The sequence below is a fragment of the Centrocercus urophasianus genome, unplaced genomic scaffold (genome assembly GCF_019232065.1).
Source record: "Centrocercus urophasianus isolate 14NV4802_14NV808 unplaced genomic scaffold, USGS_Curo_1.0 seq_9, whole genome shotgun sequence".
In the NCBI taxonomy this organism is placed as follows: domain Eukaryota; kingdom Metazoa; phylum Chordata; class Aves; order Galliformes; family Phasianidae; genus Centrocercus; species Centrocercus urophasianus.
Window position 1 is genome coordinate 33,649,525 of NW_024885532.1, and position 21,951 is coordinate 33,671,475.

General features: G+C 35.8%; 1 protein-coding gene across 6 annotated transcripts in view; it reads left to right on the forward strand.

The window, feature by feature from the left end:
- Nucleotides 1–21,951, forward strand: part of PSPC1 (paraspeckle component 1) — a 64,894-nt gene that overhangs the window by 26,583 nt on the left and 16,360 nt on the right. For 4 of the 6 annotated variants that reach the window (XR_006171956.1, XR_006171957.1, XR_006171958.1 and 1 more), the window contains exons 7-8: nucleotides 3,180–3,237; nucleotides 7,203–7,372. The exons of 1 other annotated variant lie outside the window; for it this stretch is intronic. Coding sequence is in view for 1 of the 5 variants with exons in the window: in XM_042838748.1 (XP_042694682.1) it covers nucleotides 3,180–3,237; nucleotides 7,203–7,372; nucleotides 10,577–10,762 (414 nt within the window). In the remaining 4 variants the exon portion in view is untranslated. Of the gene's footprint in view, nucleotides 1–3,179; nucleotides 3,238–7,202; nucleotides 7,373–10,576; nucleotides 12,876–21,951 lie in introns of those variants that run through there. One more of the 6 variants, XM_042838748.1, reaches the window with a different exon arrangement.

Sequence of the window (21,951 nt, forward strand, 5' to 3'; positions counted from 1 at the left end):
CAATTTGAAAACACTGTTCAATTTTTTTTGTATATTTGATTTCTACAGCTAACATTAGAAGGAGTTGAAAATGTGAGGAAATAAAATTTTTAATGCTCGCACCTGGAGTGATTAGCAGGCATAGTGCTATTGCTAGTTGTCATCATAGGTTTTTTCTGAAAGCAAAATGTTTGGATAAATCAGGCCCTTTAGATTTATTTGTGTTAGTGAGTTGTGAAATATCTTATGAAAGTCATTCAACAGGATTGGAAGTCTTCTGACTTGTAGGAAGAATTGTAAATTGAAAATAGGATATTATTCATTGTTTGCATCCTTTCTTTTTTTGAAAAAGGAGCTTCTCAAATTGTTGTTCATCACTACTCAACTGTTGCCTTAGAGATTTTTTTTTTTTTGTCTCCCCTGTAACTGCACGTCATCATTTGTTCTTGTTCTCTTGCAGTTTAAGTTGTTTTTTCCAGGTACCAACTGACTTCGGAGCTTAACAACTTGCCTGTGTATTTCACTAGCAAAAATCCTCTTGCTGCTGAATTTTACCTCCCTCTAATAGATGGTTAGGGGTGGCTTCAAGGAGGGCCTGAAGCAGGCTGTTGCTCAACAGGACAGTGGGTAGTCACATAGTGAGGAAGAGAAGCCCTTAAAAGGCAACCTCATTACCACTGTGTTCAACAGAATCAGCCAGCAGCGATTCAGCTGCTCTATCAGAACTGTCTGCTGATATTCTTTTCTTTGCAGTGTTTCAAATAAATGATGTGGAATAGTCAGTCAGATTTACCTGTACTCTTTTTTCATACTTGCATAGTAAAAATCTGTTGGTTCACAATTTTTGTGGGGTTGGACTGTATCTGGATTCCTTTGAGTAAAAGCTGTGGTAAATTAAGTAGAAGTTTTTATATTTAATATGTCAAGCATTTAATCACTTTCATGATATACACTGTCAGTTAATGCTGAGTATCTCTTGATAGGGGATTTACTTTAACTGTTTTAAATTTGTGTTAGCTGTGTAATTCATGTCCCCGTTACGAAAACACACAAGAATGCCACAAATTGTAAGCATAAAACAATAGGAATAATATTTCTTTGAATTACATAGATCAGCAGATAGAGATTCTAAGTTCATGTGTCTGAAGTCTACACCAGAAACATTTTTATATAGTAGAAATTCATTGCTAAAGCTGCAAAATGATAAATAACTTTATTGTAAACATTAGCAACAGACTTAAATACAAAACAAAATGAAATATGGGTATCAGTCCTACCCTTCTTTCCTCTTCTGTTATACTGACTGTTAACTAAAGGCTTGTACAATTTAAAGCTGAGAAAAAACAGTAGTTTATTGGGTTGAAGTGTAGTGTGTATTATGTAGTTTGCCCTCTGTCTTTCTCAGGAAAAAAAACCTGCTTATTTCTAGGAAGCAGTAATTTTGTAGCTCTGTACTTGAAAGTTCTCATGTAATTGCCTTTGTATTTGGCTCTGCATTGTATGACGCATTTCAAATTACAAATAAGCAAAAAAACCCTTACAGCTTGCAAAGGCATCGCTCCTGATTTGATACTGCAAGAGTTGGAAGCCTCCCAAATTAGATTACATGCAGTAATTCAAAATGCTGTGCATTTGTAGCTGTTTATAGTTTTTAAAACTACGAAGAAGCAAAGTTTTTGTTCATAAGGAGACATCTGGGCATGCATTTATGGCATGTATGGTCTGATTCACAGAAACCTTAGCCATGATATCTACTATGCTGGGTGAGGGATTGATAGGATGGAATATGCTGCTTTGTTTCTCAGAGCTGAGGTTTAATAGTAGGCTCTTATCAACAAGATTGTATGCTCATTTTGCAACTACATACATTGATCCAAATTGAACAGATGATGATGTATTAAAATGTTGGTTAACATTACTCTGAAAGATCTGACAAAATAGTTGCATGTTCTTCTATAACAGAAATGTAATGTGGGTTCTAGAGTCAGAAGAAATCTTGCTCATCAACCAGTCTTTTGTAGCAGGGCCTGGAAACCTGGCTTTATCTTTTAGTTACAAGGCCTTATTTTCTTCATGACCACTCAAAGTCTTATCCCTTTCAAAATTGTCATTTTATATTAAAAATGCTATCATGAATGCATTTTGAAATCACAAATATTCAGTTAAAAATGGCTTTTAGCATGCTGGCTCAATCGCTTAAGATAATAAAGTTATTTACAGAGTGTCTAAATTTGTAAATCCTAAGAGGAATGATGTTCAGAATCAGGTAAATTATTTGTATTTATTCTCAAGATGCATGTATATTCACTTGAGGGCAGAATACATTTTAATGTTTCTTCCAGAACATTCATGAGAATGTATTTCTTTGGTGTAAGTTTATTGTTTTTCATGAACTGTGAATTTCCTTCTTCGTCTTTTTGATATGAACTGTGATACCAGCATCTCTTGCAATCTGTGATAGGTGAACTTTTTCTCGAAGTAATGATCTTTGCATGTTGTTTCACAGCAGGACATGGTCCGTGATCAGTAGTGTCAGAACTTCTTAGATGTTGGATGGCTGAGCATCGGTTGAATCAGAATCCATTTCACTTATTTCTCTGTTTAGTTTAAATGCATGTTATACTGTTTACGTTAATACTACATTTCTGTGCTAGTTTCTGAACTGAGGCAAAAAAGTTGTACCATCGCTTAGTTAAGTCAAAACTATTTGAGCAAAGTAGGATTGGCAGGTTGAATTTGCTTACCATAATGTAACACATCAGACCTTGGTTTCCACTAAAGCAGTTGGTTTAAGCTGTAAAGACAGATTTAATTGTATTATTGAACAATGGCCTTTAGGCAACAATGTAATGGGACCTTCATTGACAGTTTGTATCGCTAGTTAATGAGGAACATCAACTGAAGTTGCAGTCATTTGCAGTTGATTATTTAACTTTTTGGGAGCTGAAGATTGCATTTAATAAGAGAAACTTGTTTTATAAGACTAAAGGTTAAACATCACAATTATTCTGTATTGTGAAGTTGAACTTCTACATTTGATTTTATACAAGTAGAGGAATATATTTAACTTTATCCCATGTACATTTTCATAATTAATGGAAACTGTAAAACCGTGACATTTTTCATTTTTATTGAATAAATGGGAATGTTTTCAATTCTAATAATGATAGGTTGATCATGAAAATTATGTTTACTTACAGAGAGAACAGGAAATGAGAATGGGTGATATGGGTCCTCGTGGAGCAATTAACATGGGAGGTAGGGATCTGAAGGAAAAAGGCTTCTGTAATGTAAAATCTTTTTCTTTGGGACTGTACATGTTACTCAAGTGTAATTCATTAGGGGCAACTACTGGTAAAATGGAGTAAACAGTATTGCGAAATAGGAAACAAAAAATTGATTTCCTTACAAACAGCTTTTTTATTTCCAGTTGATGTGTTTTAAATACCCCTGGGACAAAAAAGCTGTGTGCAAGGTGAGAGAAACCAAGAGGCAAGGAAAGATAATACTCTAGAAATTATGCAATGCAAGACAGGAATTGTCTGTTTCAAAAGTGTTTGGTGCTCTTCTAGAGGGATGAGAACAATTGGAACTGTAACTGCGCAGTGAAATGATGCAGTACTTAAAGTAGGTCAGTTCTTGACAAAAGTTTAATAATTGTGCCCTGTAAATTTATTGCGAATCTGTATTTGCAAGTAATTCTCACTATGCTTTTGTGGCTTAAACTATTGTCACTGCTAAAAGCTTTGAAATTTACAAGAGTACTGGCTTAAGAATGAGTATTTGCCTTTGTACGCTCAGACTTGAAACAGCTTGGAATATTACTCAACTGGAATATCTGCTTTTAAACAAGACTGAAATATAGAATATTAATTTTAAAATATCTTTAGGAATCTTCTTGACTAATATTAACTTAAAAAACACTTAAGTTATCATTTTTCCTGTATTTCTATATTAAATTTGAATGCGTGTACAAAACTTATGAAATGCTGTGGTTTAACTCAGAGTAATGTGAATTGGTTAATAGATGAATGTACTTGCTCAGTCTCCATTTTAAAATACATTATTCACCACTTGTATTCACTGAAACATTTATAACTTCAAAATGGAAACTGGCTTATTCATTTGCAGATGATGAACTTTAGAATTAATTCTAAAGGAAGACAATGTCAAGATCAAGTTTCTTTGAAGTAGTAACCTGAAGCATAAACTGATGACTTTCTAATTTTGTAGTTAAAATTTTGCTTATTGGTTTAGCAGATTCTTGAAAATCTCAATTAAAGAGGCATTCTGAGTATTGATATTGTGCATCTTGCCCACCAGCATTAGCAGTTTCCACAAGATATACTTGTAGAAAGGAAAAAAAAAATCTAGAAATAAGTGTGTGGTTTCAGAATAAACAATTGTAACAGCTAACCCCAATTTTAGAAAGGGAAAAGTATTCTGAATAGGTAAAAATAGTGCTTCTCTCCACAGTATCTGAATTTTAGGTTAACTCCTGGTAGAGGGTTTTTTTTCCCTGGCCGTGAACAACATTACCACCACTCAAAAAAATAACCCAAAAATCCCAGGAACCTCCATAAAATTAACAAGAAAGGGGGGAAAAAAACCAAAACAAAACAGAATTTAAACCTTTAAATAGTAGGTCTTTAATTACTGATGCTAGCATACTTTCTCACAACATTTATACTGGAATTGTAGTTTTAAACTGGTTTTTACATGTGCCACTTGTGACTTTTCATGATGTGGGGAGCTGAAGTATCTTCAGTAATGGGAAACCTATATGACAGCAGTATTTGAAAGCTAGACACCTCTGAGATGGATTTAACTAGTGATAGACTGACATTTGCTAACCAGTCACTTTTATATTATCTTTAGCAAGTCTGAGAGACTCCATAATACCATATCATAGCACTTAGCTGTAACTGTGATGCTACAGGTAGCTAATAAATATTCATCTAAGCTGGGAAAAATTGATTTCAGGAACTACCTCTGGATTGATGAGAGTTACTGATTTATTGCCTACTGTGCCAGACCTTGGCATGTACGTTTTGGACACATAAAATACATTTTTTCAGCCGTGCTCAGAGATGTGCATTAGTCTCTGCTGTGGCATGAGCTCGATAGACTGCTTTCTGTCTGTTTCTATACTGTGTCCAGCGAATAAACTGCCAACATTAATGTGCCTCTGAAAAGAATTAGCAGTTAAGCGATTGGCTCTTAAGATTTGTTAGAGAGCTTTTCTGAGGTATAGAGAAGAAGCTTTTGTGGCCTCTTATGCTCCCCAGCTACCTTCCTTCTATCATAGCTGGCTGAAATTGGCTTACTAGTACAGAGAGGCTTCCTAGCATGGGTTATTTTAGAGGAAGCGTGCATGCATTTGTATGGTAAAGAATCATAGCATCATAAGGTTGGAGAAGACCACTAAGATTATCTATTCCAACTTCCAGCCAGTCACCCATGCTCACTAAACCATGTCCCTCAGTGCCACATCTACATGGTTCTTGAAAATCTAGGGGACAATGGCTATGTAGGGTAAGAACTCATTGCTGTTGAAGAATGACTGAACAATATGCATCTGTGGCAGTCTGGCTAAGCTTAATGAGCATACTGGTAAACAGGCTTTAACAGGTCATTGAGCATTGACTGGTTTGAGTTGTGCTGAGCAATGCCATCATTACAGTCATATAGGATATGATTAGCCTTTAAAAATAAAGGTTTGTCCTCATTTTGTCAATTTAAATTCCTCCTTTTCCTTCTACATTTAATTCTTCAATGTCAATCATTCAAGAACAGTTTCATGAGATTTTCTGCTATAATTTTTTCTTGGATTATAGCACAATCTTTTACTTGCGAAATGATAAGTTTGTGGGTTGATAAGAAGTATCCAAATTATACATGCCTTTATTTTGGCTTCATGCTGTAGGGAGAAGTCTTGGAGTGTCAGCACTAAGCTTAGGAAAGTACTGCTTTTAAAATTACAAGGTTTTTCTCTCTAGCTTTTGATAACCTTCATATGCACTGCTGCATTGCTTAGATTGTTCTTCCTAAGCAGCTTGCAGTTGCCTAAGTCTTAAGTTTTAGCAACAATATCTTAATGTGGTGATTTCTCTGACTGCTGAGATGGGATGGGTGCTCAATACTGATAATAAATATGCAATTTTAATACATGCAGAAAATCAGAGTACTATATTTGCACTGAATGAACTGTGTATAATGATGAACGTGTATATTACTAAAATTATGAGAGGTGAGAGGTTGGTATGTTGGAATAAAAATGTTGTATTTTAGTCTGGCAACATGTCTTAATTTCTTGACAGTTTTTTTTTCTCCTTGCGTATTGCCAGGACTTGAAACATATGCTAGATTCCAAAGACGTGTTTTCTTTCTTTGTGAAATTTTGGATGCAGGCTTCTGGTTGAATAGTGTGTGTTATTGTGGGGGGGGAAAAAGTTGCATCACCATGAGTCTTAGAGTTGATGACAGGTCGTAATAGCAGATATAAATGATTTATATAATCTGATCTTTCTTATAGCAAAAGCTGATGCTGGCAGAGTGGTGTCTTGTAACTCAATATTATAGCTAAATAATCTCTTTGAAAGAAGTTCTTAAGTGATGTGAATCACAGTTTTGGAGAAGTTTTCATCTATAACTTTTAACACCAAGAAATTTTTTTTTGTATTTTTACTATATTTCTTCATGTTTTGTGGCTGATAACTCATTATAAAGTTGAGTATCGTCATTGCTATTGCTTTTATATGATGTTACAGTATATTATTTTAACAGCTACCAGTAACATTAATGCAACATTAATGCTGACAGAACAGTTTTTGCGAATCTATATTTAATACAGTAATCCTTGAAGAGCCAAGTTGCCTATTGGTGTCAATTACTGCAAAATCACTTGGGATTTTTTTCTAAATGTAGAGTGCACAGTGCATATATATGCTATGTGAACACTTCATGTTCTGCATGGAAACAGTACAGCTATATTTAGCTGCAAAGTTTAGGCTTCTCAGCTACAGAAGGCAGATGATGTAATACAAAATTAATCTGTTTAAAAGCAGATGATTGAGATAAATGTACAGTCCCAAAGAATACGTATTTTTTTATATTTCATGTATTGGAAGTCTGGTACATTTGGGTTTTAAAATATTATAAATTGTTTGTTTATTTTGTAAAATTCAGATAGGACAGCTCTAAGTGTAGATTGTTTTGCATAGATGCGTTTAGCCCAGCACCTGCTGGTAACCAAGGCCCTCCTCCAATGATGGGTATGAATATGAACAACAGAGGAACTTTGCCTGGCCCTGCAATGGGTCCTGGTCCTTCCATGGGACCAGAAGGAGCTGCAAATATGGGAACACCAATGATGCCAGATAATGGAACAGTGGTAATGTATCACAAATTTAATTACTTTGAATAGCTGTCATGTCTCATGACACGTTTTTATTACCAAAGATATTTTCACACTAAGACCACGTTAAAAGTTTTGACTTTGTTAAAAGTAATTGATAGACTTGTTCACTGAAATACATTGCAGAAGGAAAATATTTAGTATTAAAATAGAATTAGGAAAATTTCTGTTTCTTCAGGTGAGGAGGAAATTTTTTGATCAGTAAGCAGTAAAATCGAGGTTAGATTGCACAGTATTTGTGGTAAAACTTAGTGTGTATAACCTGCCCTCAAAAAGCGTGATAAAGGGAAATTAGATGTGAAGAAGCATCCGCGTACCTGAGTAATCTGTAAAATTAGGCTTCTGCTGTTTTTTTTTTTTTGTTTTCTTTTATAAAACAAGATTGCATTACCAGCTTTTTTTAAAAAAAATAAATAAATAAATACTGGAAACTGTGTATATAGTGTGAAGATATCTTTGTGTAAACTACTCAATTTTTTAATGTGACCGTAGTATTTTCTACTTTCTTCCTAGTGGTGTTGAAAGCATAAGTTTGACAGTAATCACTTGGAAAATAAGTATGCAACAGCTGCTAGGCATAACTGTCATGTCAGTGCAGGAAAGTAGAATTGACCAGTTGCTGAAGATGCTATGAGTGTAGGACAGGCATCTGGATTTCTTTTATCAAGAGCAGATATGCCATTGGGCTGCAATTAGAGCACTAGCTAATTTTGCTCTGGTCTTATAGGCAGTCACTTTTCCTAGCTGTAATGTCTTATGTAGAGAAACAACCGTGTCATTTTAGATCTCACATTTAAGTATTTTTCTGTAAATGGAGACTTGAGATGTTCTAGTGGTGGTGTGTTATAAAGAAGTATGAAGTACAACAGTGATTCCATTATAATTTCATTGGAACACTGAAGCATTTGGTGGCTGTAGTTTATGTATGCCTTCTAAATGGTATCAGTCTGTGACTGAGGTATCCATAGAATGAAGTTGTGACAAAATCCTTTGTTCCTTAAGGGAAAATGATATTTTGAGTACAAAATGTATAAGTCTGTTCTTTCCCAGTGAGAGGAGTTGGTTGTGCTTCATATCATATGATGGGCTCATTTTATCAGTTCCATAACTTCTCACAGGGATGGGGGACAGGTCGCATTCTTCAAAGAATACTATTGGCAGAGATGCTTTTACTGGAAACTCCTGTGTTACTGACCAGTCACCTCTGGAACATTATTTTGTGGTTATATAGATGCTGAAAAGGTGTGAGGGGAAAAAAAACCTGGAGTAACGAATCACGTTATCTGTCTGAAATTGTTGTTTTTCTACAAGGTCATTCCAGTTATGAAAATGAAGGGAAGGGCATTTATAGGCTTTACAAAATACAGACTAAATATGAAGCAGTTAGTTTTCATTTTCTTCTATGTGTTACTGAAGGACAAATGAGATGCCCTTTCATTTTGGACTTTAAGGGCTTTTAGTCTGGGTGACAGATGCCTGCAGCAGGGTATGTCCTTCTGTTGGCATTGGAAAGACGCTTCAGAGATTTGTCTGAGCTCTGTCCCCTGAGGTGCTGTGAGAGTTGTTTTCCATTTCTCTGGAGAGAAACAGAGAATACGATTTGTAGACCAGAAGTGTAATTTTCATTTTTAAATTAGACTTTGAATTTTGTTAAGTAGATTTTTTTTCTTGTTGTTCTACTGCCATCCTTTAAAATATCTTTGAACATAATGATTATAAATAGCTTTTTCCCTTATACTTTATTGTAGGTAGGTAATTAGTGTCGTTTTCTCTTTAGCTGGTTTGAGTTCTCCTTGTTAGAAAGAGTTTTGTCTAACAATGAAATGGTAAATATGACCATGAGTATGTGATAAGCATGTGTTGAATTTCATAACTGTTGCTACCAAGCTGTATTCATTTAAGATACTTTTCTAAACAAATTCCAAATAGTGCTGTAGATTTTAGGCTAATTTGGGACATTAGCAGATCTTTATGCAGCTATTGAAATAATTTTTGATGAGCTTTTAAGTAATGCATATATATATATATATATATATATATATGCACAACCATGATCTAAGTTATGTAAAATTTCTTCGATATAGATACCAATCCGTGTTTATCATTTAAGTGCCTTTGGAACTCTTGAGCCCTACTATTACTACTGGAGTTAGACTTTCGGAAGAATTATTCTGTTTCAGGCATATAAATAAAGTGGTAGTTATTAGAGCTCTTTTTGAACTCTCATTCCCCGGGCTGTTGTATGGCTCTCTGTTCAGAGGAATTTCTTCTGAAAGTGTAACTGTCCTCAGTGGCTGAAGAGTTATTTCAAAATCTGTTTGTACCATACATCTATGTGTTTAATGGTTTGTCTTATGCTGAGGTAATGTTTTATACTTCATTATGTAGAATTCTGTTTTTAAACACTTAAATGGTGAACTATAAGTATTCAGATGCATGTTTTCTGTTTCAAGCCTTTATTGCTGTAGCCGAATAAACCTAAGTACGTGTATCTTTATTAATGTTGGGTAAGGAGCTAAGTTACACAAGGAACATTAACTGGATTTTCATCTTTTATTCATATTTCAGATGATACTTTATTTTTGAATGAAGCATAGTCTATGCATTTTATAACTAGTGTATTTGATTTGGGCTTTGAAAGTCCATTTAAAGATTACTAAGGTTCATTATGAAAGGCTAACTCCAGGTCATGTGGACGAAACTACAAATAGGTGGATATGTAAGTTCTAAGATTGTTTCACTATTAGAAGAATGAAACTGTAGTCTCTAGAAATAATAATAAAAAAAAAAGTTGAACTTTTTCTAGTTTAACAATGTTTATGTGCTTAACTTCTTTGATAGAGAAGTACTGTGATTAGTGTATAAGGCAAAAGAAGACTAGGGTATAAAATTACTGTTCACTCTCTTCTGTTACGTGGAATATATTACTGCTTTGTGTTGAGCACCGGAGTTGGTCTTAATTAAAAACTTAAGAATTTACGAAGTCAGAGCATAACATTAGCAGTCTCTGATTTCCACATCCTTTTTGATAATAACTAATTGAATTGCTCCTTTCTTCCCTCTATGTGTGATCCTGATTCTGCTGGACTATCTGCTGAACTTCCTGACAACATCACTTGTGTAACTTACATCACTTTTGTTTAACTTACATTTGGCATGTTCCAAATGGACTTGTTTTAGCATAATGAGAGATTCCCTCAAGGAGGTCCATCACAGATGGGCTCACCTCTGGTTAGTAGAACGGGCTCCGAAACTCCTCAGCCGCCCATGAGTGGTGTAGGTACCGTGAGTGGTGGACCTGGTGGCTTTGGTAGAGGAAACCCAGGGGGCAACTTTGAAGGACCTAACAAGCGTCGCAGATACTAAAACTTACTTCATTCCTTGCTGTTAAGAAATTCCAGTAAACATATACAGTGATATGCCTTTATAATTTTAGCTGTTATCTGGAAACGGTTTTATTGTTACTGTAGTCTTTAAAACAGTTTCTTTTGTAAAACTTTTTTGTATTCAGTCATAGGCTTTGTAGTATAGAGCAGAAATTATGCAGATCATTATGTAAGGCAATGTGTTTGTGACTAGCAAAATACAGTGTGTGACTATGCTGTAAAACATGCGGTTATCTGATGACAATAAAATATAAAATTCACTTGAAAGGATTTTGGGAATGTTATTACAAATACTGAGTGAGAATAATTTTATGCTTGGTTATAAGTGGCATCGTTTTCATTCTTCGTATGCAGTTTCTACTTGTGTGTCGAAAATTCCGTTCTTAGTGAATCTGTTCAGCTTGAAGTGCATGTAGCAGTACATACTATGAACAATTTACATTGCAACTGCTTAAGTTTGCTTCAACTTCTGAAGAGCGTAAAGTTTTATACAAATTGTTCTTATGAGGATACTGTGTCTTTTTATCTCAGCTTCCCTCTGCAAACTTAGTCTGACAGTGTCTGTCCTTTCAATCACTGGAAAAATTTGAGAGAAAAATAACCTCTGGAAAAGAAACCTGTACGTTTACTTTGTTCACGATGGAATGAATGAATTTATCTAAGAAACATTGTTGTGATGTGTTCTAATGATTGTTAAAGTATCCTGGCATTGCAAGGGAAGGAAGCATTTGTGCAAGCTTGTTTAAAGCCTTCTGATGTATGATGTATCACTGTAGGTATACCTGAGTACGTACTTCTCCCAGTGGTTGACATGAAACAAATCTGTTATAACAATTAACTGTTAATTCAAAGACAAGTGTTCTCTGCTGAAATGATTGTTCACTCATAGGTAGACCATTCATATGCTTCTAGAAGGACTGCACATTAGTATATGATTCTTGACGTGATTTTACTGAACAATGAATTTGGAAAACACTCATTTTCAACATTTCAGGCTAGCTTTGCTGATCAGGTCTTAAGATGGAACTAATGATAAAACTGCTAGGAAGCTTATATTCAAACTTATATTCAGTCGGGGAAGGTGATGGAAAAGGCCTATTGGTTCTATTCCCATAATGGCAAGAAAGCTGGGATGTGTTTTGGTTATACTGCTTTTTTTTCCTGTGAAAGTATTAGTGTTCTGTTTTTATCTGTTCGCTTCATGTTTTCACAAGTAGAAAAGATGAATATTATTTGCATGAGTAGTGGTATTAAATCGATTCAAAACTAATTTGAGGTAATGTTGTTCCCTGATTATATAAGGACGATATGTATGTAGCTTGAAGCATGAGATGCAAGCAGCAGAGAGCATGCATGTATTGTGTTCTAATATAGCAGTGATGGTCTTGATAAACTGTGAATAAATAGTAATGGGAAAGATGCATTACTGACATCTTGGAAGCACACTGTTTAAATTGTCAATGTTGTATGGCCAAAGATGGAGATTGTTTTCATGGAATTTAAATATTACCATATACATTAGATACTCACTTGTGGCATTACTAAGCATTTTCCTCTCAATCATGTCTAATGATGTATTTTTTTTCTGCTCTCATTTAGATGCATGCCACATCTTTATAGTTTGTATTGCAATAGTAAGATAGATTCAAATTCTGAAATACTGCTCCCTCCTTGATACGTGTGTCATATTATTGTGCTCATTCTTTACAAACAAACAAAAACCTTATAACCAGTTTTACTAAGTATACTGTTCCTAAAACTGAACGTTTGGGAAAACTGCTACTATTCATTAAGTGTGCACAAGTATTGGTAGCAAATGCTCAAGCTTTCTGCTTTCATGTTCTGCATTCAGTTAAAAATACAGTTTACTAGTGTGTGTAAGTATTAGATTACTTACATCCTATCTCATTAGGCCTTGTTTTGAACATGATGTTTCTAATGGGGGTTGAGAAAGATAGTATTGGTCTGAGTTACTTGGTAATTCTAAACTGCAAAAACCCTAAAAAGGAACTTGGCTTAAATAAGGTAACCTGTACCATGTTTATGAGTTTTGTTCTGATTTTTTTTTTTTTTTTTCCCAAAGAAGAAAACAGTCATTCAGAACTTTTAACCGACTCCTGTATATTTCAGGTGTGTAAACCACCATCCTTGTAGTGTCTGACCATGTTTCAGGAGCCCAGAAAGCATACCAAACCTGCAGAAGTGGTTTGTAATTTCCGAGCCAGCCACAGACTTTTAAGTTCATGTACTTGTGCTGCATTTTTTTGTTTGCAAGCCAAGACAATTTGAAGATTACTGTAGATTTCAATTGATACTAGTGATTTTCATTCTGTAGTTGAGAGCCATTGTCAGTGTAAAACTGTGGTCTGCTAGTGTAAGACTGCTGCATGCTAGTGAGTTTGTCTGCTGCCCTTATTGCAGAAAATTGTCTAATCCATGAACCAAGCCTTTAAGTTCAGAAAAATACAGAAATGCTGAATTTGGATGCATCTAATGATTTAATGAATCACACAGAATGGCCCAGGTTGGAAGGGACCTCAAGAAGCTCCAACCCCCCTGCCACGTGCAGGGCCACCAACCTCCCCATTTAATACCAGACCAGGCTGCCCAGGGCCCCATCCAACCTGGCCTTGAACACCTCCAGGGACGGGGCATCCACAACCTCTCTGGGCAGCCTGTTCCAGCACCTCACCACTCTCTCTGGAAAGAATTTCCCCCTGACATCCAACCTAAATCTCCCCTCCTTCAACTCAAAGCCCTCAACTCAGGAGCCCTTGTCCTGCTGTTATCTACCCTTTCCAAGAGTTGATTCCCCTCCTCTTTGTAAACTCCCTTTAGGTTCTGAAAGGCTGCAGTGAGGTTACCTCACAGCCTTCTTTTCTCCAGGCTGAACAAGCCAGCTCCCTGTAGTCTGTCTTCATAGGGGAGGTGCTCCAGTCCCCCGATCATCTTTGTGGCTCTCCTCTGGACCCTCTGGATTTAATGAATTCCATCTGTAGCTAATGACAGGCTCCCCTGTCTCTAAGATGAGTTTTCTTAGCATTATCTGGCCATAGAATCAACATGATTGTATACTGCTCAGCAGCAAAGACAGTGTTTTTCATTTTGCCATATGTGGTAGTGAATGTAGCTGTACAATGAGTATATGATTTCCTCAGAAATTACAGAATTAGAATTTTTTGCTTGAAGATAATGCCCGTGCGCTCAAAGTGATTCATCGAGATTAAAAGGAGTTAATCAGTTTTTCTGTGCAAAGATGTGCTTGGATTTTGAACTCCTTGGTATGTTAGACTGGAAAGAACAGTGAGGTCCTGACTGCTGTGATCTGTGACAGTGCGAATAAGCTTGGAAGATGTGTGAGACTGATGAGAAGATTGTTTCTTTTCTTTGTATTTGAGTTCTTAGGTTATTTATGAATTCAGTGTAAAATGTGATATATGATTTCAGTACATGCAGGCAGTAAAGCTTTAATATTCCGTATAAATAAAACCAAATAAAACCAAACAAAACCAATAATGCAATTCCTCATAGAACACTACTGTGTATTCTGTTTTTATTGGAACAAAATGGAGCACATTTGGGAATAATGAAAATCACTCTTTGCTCTTTTATTAGCTTGTCATGCATGAGCTCTTGGTGTTTACAGTGTGACAGCAGTAGGTGGCTGCCCAGATTGGGGGAAAAAAATTATTCCTGGTTAAATGTTGACAAACATTCAGAGTTGTCTGACGTGGCTCAGTGCATTTTTCCTCTCTAAATATTATGTGGGCAATTGATTTAAAATATTTGAGAAACGCTTCTCTTGAATACCCTTTAGAAAATTGTTAGGAATTTTTTTGGTTTTGGTTTGGTTTTCTTTGCTAGTGGGTATGGGCATTCATTGCTGGGATGAAAGGAAAGCAATGAGAGCTACTGAAACACTGTGAGAAGCTGTTACTGCAGTTCAGCAGCATTTTCAAATGGTCCAGCTTGTTAATTGCATTTGCGTTTATTGCCATGGTCACTTGAAGAACAGCAAAAAAGTTGATTTGTTTATAGCTCTTCATTCCAGTGTGCTCATTACATAGAGCACATGGATACCTTGGGAAGCTCAGTGGTGTTTCATATACTTGAACTGCACTTATTTTGTAAGAAGAACATTAAAATTGCTGTGAATTATCTAACTGTTCTTTATTGTGCACTCCTGTATTCTACGCAGTCGAACCTAAAGGCACAGTAGAGTGAGGACCTTCATGAGGACGGGGGTTGTAACAAATGGCAAGGACACAGTGGAAAACTAAATACTGCGTGGACTTAATTTTAACCATTATCTAATAGAAGTTTATAGCACTGACTCGTTGAGTGGTGTTCTGATCTGAAGTATATTCTCATATTTTCAAATTTATACCTAGCTAATTTTCCCTTTGTTTTTTTTCTTTATTACTGTAAAAATAGAACAGTAATTAGTGATTCTTTTAATAAAGGAACTACATTAAAAATGTACGAACTTCTAGGAAGTGCTGATTATTAACCTGTTACAATCTGCCTATAGACAATTGCTCAGTAACGCTGAAGTAACTGACCTGAGGGACATTCTCATGTTATTTAAAAAAAAAAAAAAAAAAAAGTCCGTACAGCAACGTCACATGTTTTTGGTTTAGATATTCAGCAAAGAAATAGTGTGCTCTGATGCTGTGAGGCTCAATTTTTTTTTTTTCTTTTTTTTAAGTTGTGAGAACTAATTTATTGGCATATATCTTAATAAACATATTTTAACAAGTTACATGATAATTCCTTCTCATTTAAGATGACAGGTATTAATATACAGCAAGAGAGCTGTTGAAATAGAAGGGTTGGCCAAGTGGTGACTGATGAAGTCACTTTACACTGAGCCTAGGTGTGAGTGGATTCCGAGTTCCATTCCTGAGGTTTGGAATGGTGCATTGCCATGCATTTTCTGACACAGTCTGCAGCCGTGATGCCTTGTTAGCTCATGCCTCACACTGAGACTGTGGGACTTGAGAGAGCATCTGAAATAAGTGTTATTTCATTGTGTTCTTTGGGATTTGGTGCTTTCTTTAGTGCATAGGCTTCTGGCACAGTGTGGTATCACTCCAACTTCCAGATGTGTCAGTAGTGAGGAGGCAATGAGTGTGGCCTTCGGAAATCAGGAGCTGGACATTGCTCTGTGAAATTATTGGTTTGTATGAGACTGGACCATCCCCAAAGCGTTTGTTCTCATTAAAATCGATTTGATGAAGCATGAGAACTTAATAGCAGGAGCAACTAAGAACATGTAATGCTGAGTCGTACATAATTTTTCCCATAGGACTGGCAGTTTGTTGCCTTTTGGAATATGCTGTAAAATAGACATAGGTTGTCTCCCGCTTTGTCCTTCCTCTGCTGTGAAGAAATCTGTTGTGTTGTTTGTTTGTTTCCCGAAGAACATTTTGAAAATTGTAGTTAAAGGCATTTCAGGTTTGTTTTGTTCTCATAGTCATCTGCAAAATACTGACATTTATTAAAAAAAAAAAAATTATCTGTCTAAATGTAATTGTAGGATCAACAAAATAAACTGTTAATTTTTTGTGAAGACAATGTTCTTGGTTTTTAAAGCATGTGAAAGCCAGCCTTGTGTGTGCTCATTCTCAGTGGGATAGATTTAATGGGTCTTTTCCATCTTGAACTTCCTTAAACTGTGTTTAATGTAATTGAAGTTTGGTATTTATTTGAATGACCATCCTGATTTCTAAAACTGGTAATAGGTGGGTGTCTTCAGAAAAGTAATTAAGGGCAGGTCATTGAAGGAGAAGTTTGGAACAGTTTTAAGTTTAATGATGAATAGAAGTTATGTAAGTGAATAGAGGTCAAATCATTTGTAAAGCTTTTCACAGTTTTTATATACAAACCACAGTATCAGAAAAACAGCTCTGTAAATGTGAGTAAACACTTACTGATTTGTGTGTAATGCCTGAAATAGGAGACAAAATGCTACAGTAAGGTATGAGATTCAAAAGGAATTTAGCTGTGTTATTGCATACAAGTGTTGGTAAGATTTATTGCTTTGTGTCAGAAATTGGTTTGTCTACAGCTCTGTAGTTTCACTGGCGTGCTTTTATGTCTCCTCTCTCTAGAGTAAAGCATAGCTGTATAATATGATGGAATTGACATGCTAAATGTATGTGGGGCTTGGAAGAAGTGCAGTCAGAATAAAGATGTCGTTCTTGCCATTGGTTTCTCAGTTTTAAAAAAATCACGCAAATTTGAACAGGAGTAAATGTGAAGTCTTGTATGTAAATGGAAAATGGGGTGGGGGAATAAAGAAACATTAAAAACGGGAGAATTGTGGTTTAATTCTATGTCTACATAAGATGTACAAAAGTAACTTCAATCCTTTTTTTCTGTGAAACCCACAAACTCATTTTTAACAGGAAAGACAGAAATTTCTTGGATTTTTTAAACTAGGAGCTCAGTCTTCTGCCAATGAAAATCGTAACTGCAATGAACAGACAATTGGGTTCTTTTTAATATTCGTGAGCTGTAGGAAGGTGGTAGCAATTGGATACATTTCTTCTTCTTTAGAAGAACTTCACCAACTTCTGTAGGACCTGTATTTTGTGGCTGGTTACAGCAGCTAGATACAATGTACAAGCCTCGCATTTCTCTCTTCTCCGACCAGTGGAAATCCAAACTTAAGCTTGTGTATCATTGCCAGCTAAGCAGCAAGCAGAAAGTATGAAGGAAAGTAAAATAGTATTTACTGTGAAATGTGGAACAGGGCAAGGATATTTTCATTAGATTCTTTTGCTTTTATTTCACTGTAATCATTCATTTATGTGGAAGAGAAAGTAATTTTATTCTCAGTGAATACTTGAAAAAACCAAATGGTTTTCCCTCTTCAGATGACCATATATACTTAAGCAAGTGGAAAGACGAAATGTGATAAATTTTGAAAGATGCAGAAACCACAGACATAATTTTTGCAGCTGATTGCTCTTGGTGTCACTGACATTCTAATATGCTTTTTTTTTTTTTTAAGCTCTATTATTATAGATTCTGCTTTGCCTTCATTATTTACTGTGAAAGGATTTATTCTGCTGTGCTGTTGCTAAGCTTAAAATATTTGATCTGGCATAAAATCGCAGAAAGAAGAGCATGCACAGTTACTGTGATGTTGGAGAACACAATTACTCTGAACTCAGAGCTGAAGTTTTTTTTTTTTTGATCTTTTAAGCTGCTTACAGATGTTTTAAATGTTTGTATGAGAAATCTTGAACAAATTTGAAGTCTTTATGTACATATAAAAAGAATAAGCACAGTGCCTGCAGACAGGAAGAGCCTTTTGCTACTTTCCTGCTTTGTGCCACCCTTACATCTCTGTGCCCATGCTCACTGCTCTGAGCAGGGTAAGGGAGCCTCATAATGTTATTGATTGTGCTCATTACATGGTGAAGGAAGGAAGAGCAATGGGAGGGCAGTGAGACAGCACGATAGGACTGTGCGCTTGGGTTAGTTTGCCCTGTATCTACATACTGCAAAGAGAATGTGATTTTATGTATGTTCTCATCAAGTGAAACTGCCTATCTGTTCAGTACTTCAGTACTGTGATACTTTGAGCAATAACTTAGCTTAGAAACAGATGAGAAATGTATTTCAAGGCTCAGATCTCTGAATAGTGTGGTTCCATTTTACATTGTTAAATACTTGATCTAGGAGGACAGCTATTCAGAATAATGAGGAATTGGTTTATGCTAAAATGTTGGGCCAAAGTCTATACAAGCTTAGCCTGTCCACGTTCTATGGTTTTTTATGGTTGTATGCTAGTCCATAAAACATGGAAAATAGTGTTCTTCATGCTTTCTCCAAGAAAGATAATACATTCAGTTGCTTTATGGAAGCAAACCTATTCATATGTATTTTTTTCTTTGAAGAAAACTTGAATTGCAGTTACAAAGATGGGAAATCTTGTCTTTAGAAAGCTGACGTTCTTCATTCTTTGATACAGTAGCACTGCATTGTTGCAGATATTCTTGTAAGCACTTCTAAGGGGCGGAGCATATGAAAGGTAAGCTGCATCTCCAGTTTTAAGCAACTTGAATCAAAACCTTTTCCAGAAAGCACAGAAGGAAAAGTGCAGCAATGAAATGGTAGCTCCTCTTCTGTTTTGTTCTGGCGTGGAGCGTTGTGCTTCTGGGACTCACAGCATTGTGCTGGTTGTAGGTCCACATCTGAAATGTTGAGAACCAGAGCTGTACCAAATGATACAGAAGTTGCTTCTGATTTAGCATGTGACAAATACAGTGATTACATTTCAACAGTGGAAAGTTCAGAATTTTGAAATAAAATCTATGGAGTAATTGTCATATGTTACATGACTGGTCTGTAAGTGAAAATTGTCAACTTGGCAGTTGAAATTAGAGCTGCTTTGTATATGTGCTGGTTGATTGTTGTCATGTTATGCTTTGTTCATAGTTTTTGCAATACAGCTTAATGCATGTTCAGTTTTGTTAATTCTTGCATCACACTTGTGTACAATCTCACTTTGTATTACAGTGCTGAATGCAAAAATGCAGGAGGTGGGAACTAGAGCGTTTGTTTACTCTTGTGTAACTGTTGTTTAGAAGTGTTTTTGCTTGCTAAGCTTGCTTTATTTTGTGTTCACTTTGCTTGTTCTGTGCAAAATATGCTTTTCCTGTTGCATGTGGGGAAAAAGTATCAAGTCATTTTAAGTGTGTTTATTAGGAGAGTGAGCTGGAATTCTGAGGGTGCTTCTTACTGTTTTTAAAATGAAAGCTTAGAATAAAATAATTTGGAATACTTTTCTGCATGTCTACACGTGATTTTTTTTTTCCTGCTTAGGACTATTTCAGTATTAATGTTAATAATAAGAGGGCTGAATTTGCATATATCTGTTTTCAATCACAAGCACGCGTGCAAGACAGTAATGGAATCACGAATGACTTGATGTTTGCTCCAAACAGTGCTGTAACTCCTTGACTTATACTAAATGTAACAAAAATAATTCTATCATTTTTAAATTGAAACATCAAAAAATTGTACTTGAGAGTACAACTGTCCACTGTGGGGAAAAACAGTACAAACTTGTGGAGAAATTATCTTATTTGAGTTGTGTTTTGTTACTGGCCTGCATTTTCCTCTTTGCACAGAACTGTTTGTTACAAAGACTTAAGAAAAATAACGTTTATCTTATTTTATTTTGTCTCAGTCATTAGGATTAACTCGCTGTAGTGGCATCTGGAAAATAGAATTGGTTGGATTAGGCACACGTACCTGAGTGTAGGTGAAGCCATGTGGTATGATATCATAAATTATCATAAATAGGATAATAGAAATGATGGTAGTTACTGAAGAGTTCTGCTGTGTTTTACTTTTAGGTTGGACAAAAATTGGTCTTAAGCATTAGTGTTACTGTACCTTTGAAATAAAGCCACGTATCTTGTAGTTAACCATAGAAGTGAATTTTTTAGGTGTCTGATAACGCTGGGAAATAAACACTGATTAAAACAACTGCTTACAGTGCTCCATCTGCACTTCTTCTTTATTGCTGTAGTCACAGAAGTGCTCACAGGTTTGAAAGTGTTCATCTGTAGGTGTTCTTATGGGAAAGTATGGGATTCTTTCAATGCGTGCTGCTTAATTATTGAGGCCTTAAACTGGGAAAACTTGTAATGCAGAGAATTCTTACTATTACTGTAAAAAAAAAAAAGTGATCTTCAAAATTGCAGTGTCAAGGCAAGCTAATGGTTTGCTTTTCAAGGTGAGAAAACATTTGTTTTTTTTACTAGAGATTGTAAACATTTGTGAAGTGTTAGAGCTCTGGGTTTTCCACTGGCCTGACACAAGGCATTAAGGAGCCCAAATCTTTGGTTACTTTTGGGAGAATTTTGTGGTTTTTGTTTTTTTTTTTTCCCCTGCTGCAATCCATAGAGCACTGGAAGAAGAGATATGTGGAGTGGTGTAATATACAGACTTCAGTGTCAAGCTGAACCATGCATCTTTGAAGGCTGTCACCAGCTTCCTTCAGGTGTCCTTATCCATTACGTTTAGGACTTTGTTCCCTGTTCAGGTTTTATTTATTGTGAAAGGCCTAACTTTTCCTGATGATGTGAGCTGTGTGAAACTATTTGGGTCCTACAATACTAAACTTGATAGAAATAGGTTAGAGTAAAAAGCATTGGCAAGTTACATGGCAAGTCATTACACCCCAAGTGTTTTATTGCTGTATCATGACCTGATGTATGGTTGAAAGGAGGTTTAACAACGCTTCCTGAGGGGAAAAACGTAGTTCTTCTAAATTTGTTTTGAAATCTCTCTGTCTAAATCAATACACAGAGTTAAGTGACAAAATGCAGGAGAACTTAAAAATAGATAGCTACCCTTCCTTGACTCCTTAGTGCGTGCAGATGGTAATATGGAGAAGTCAGAAGAGATGATTCCTCTGTCTGGATTTACACATGGAGGGAGATGGCAATGTGGAAAAGCAAGATGATATCTTCTAGTTCCTTACATCTAAAATTCTGGAGGCCATCATAGAAGTAGAACCACCAAATATGATTCCTGAATTCATCTGAATTTCTTGAATGTTATTTTAGAGTTCTACAATAAATGGAACTAGTTCCATGTAAATATGTAAATGAAGTACACACATTAATGGACAGAATAAGTCCTTAGAACTCGCATTTCGTGAAGATACAAAGACTGATGTCAGTGGCGAGTTGTTCACATTTTCTCCTGACATTTTGTCTATATGTCATGGTTTCATGGGCCGAACCATGACAGTATATAATGTAAAGGAGGAGAAATTGAAATTTATGAATGGAATATAAGGAAAGACTGCACATGCAAACCAAAATCATGCTGGAGGGGAAAAAAAAAAATGCAGAAATAGGTAAAACTTAATTTTCCACTTATTGTAGTAGGTAACTTCTGTCATGAGTTTTGATGAGTTCTTCAAAACACAGATGCAAAACCTACATTCTGCTGATTTGTCTTGGATGTGACCAAACAACCAGAATGGGACTATCAGGATTTCCAGTTATGATTCACATAATTATCTTGCCACAGTGATACATCTGAGGAATAGATAATTGAGGGCCAGTGCCTGAGGTGGTTTGTCAGCTGATTGGATATGAATGCTACTGCACAGCTGTTACTCTGCCAATCTGGTAG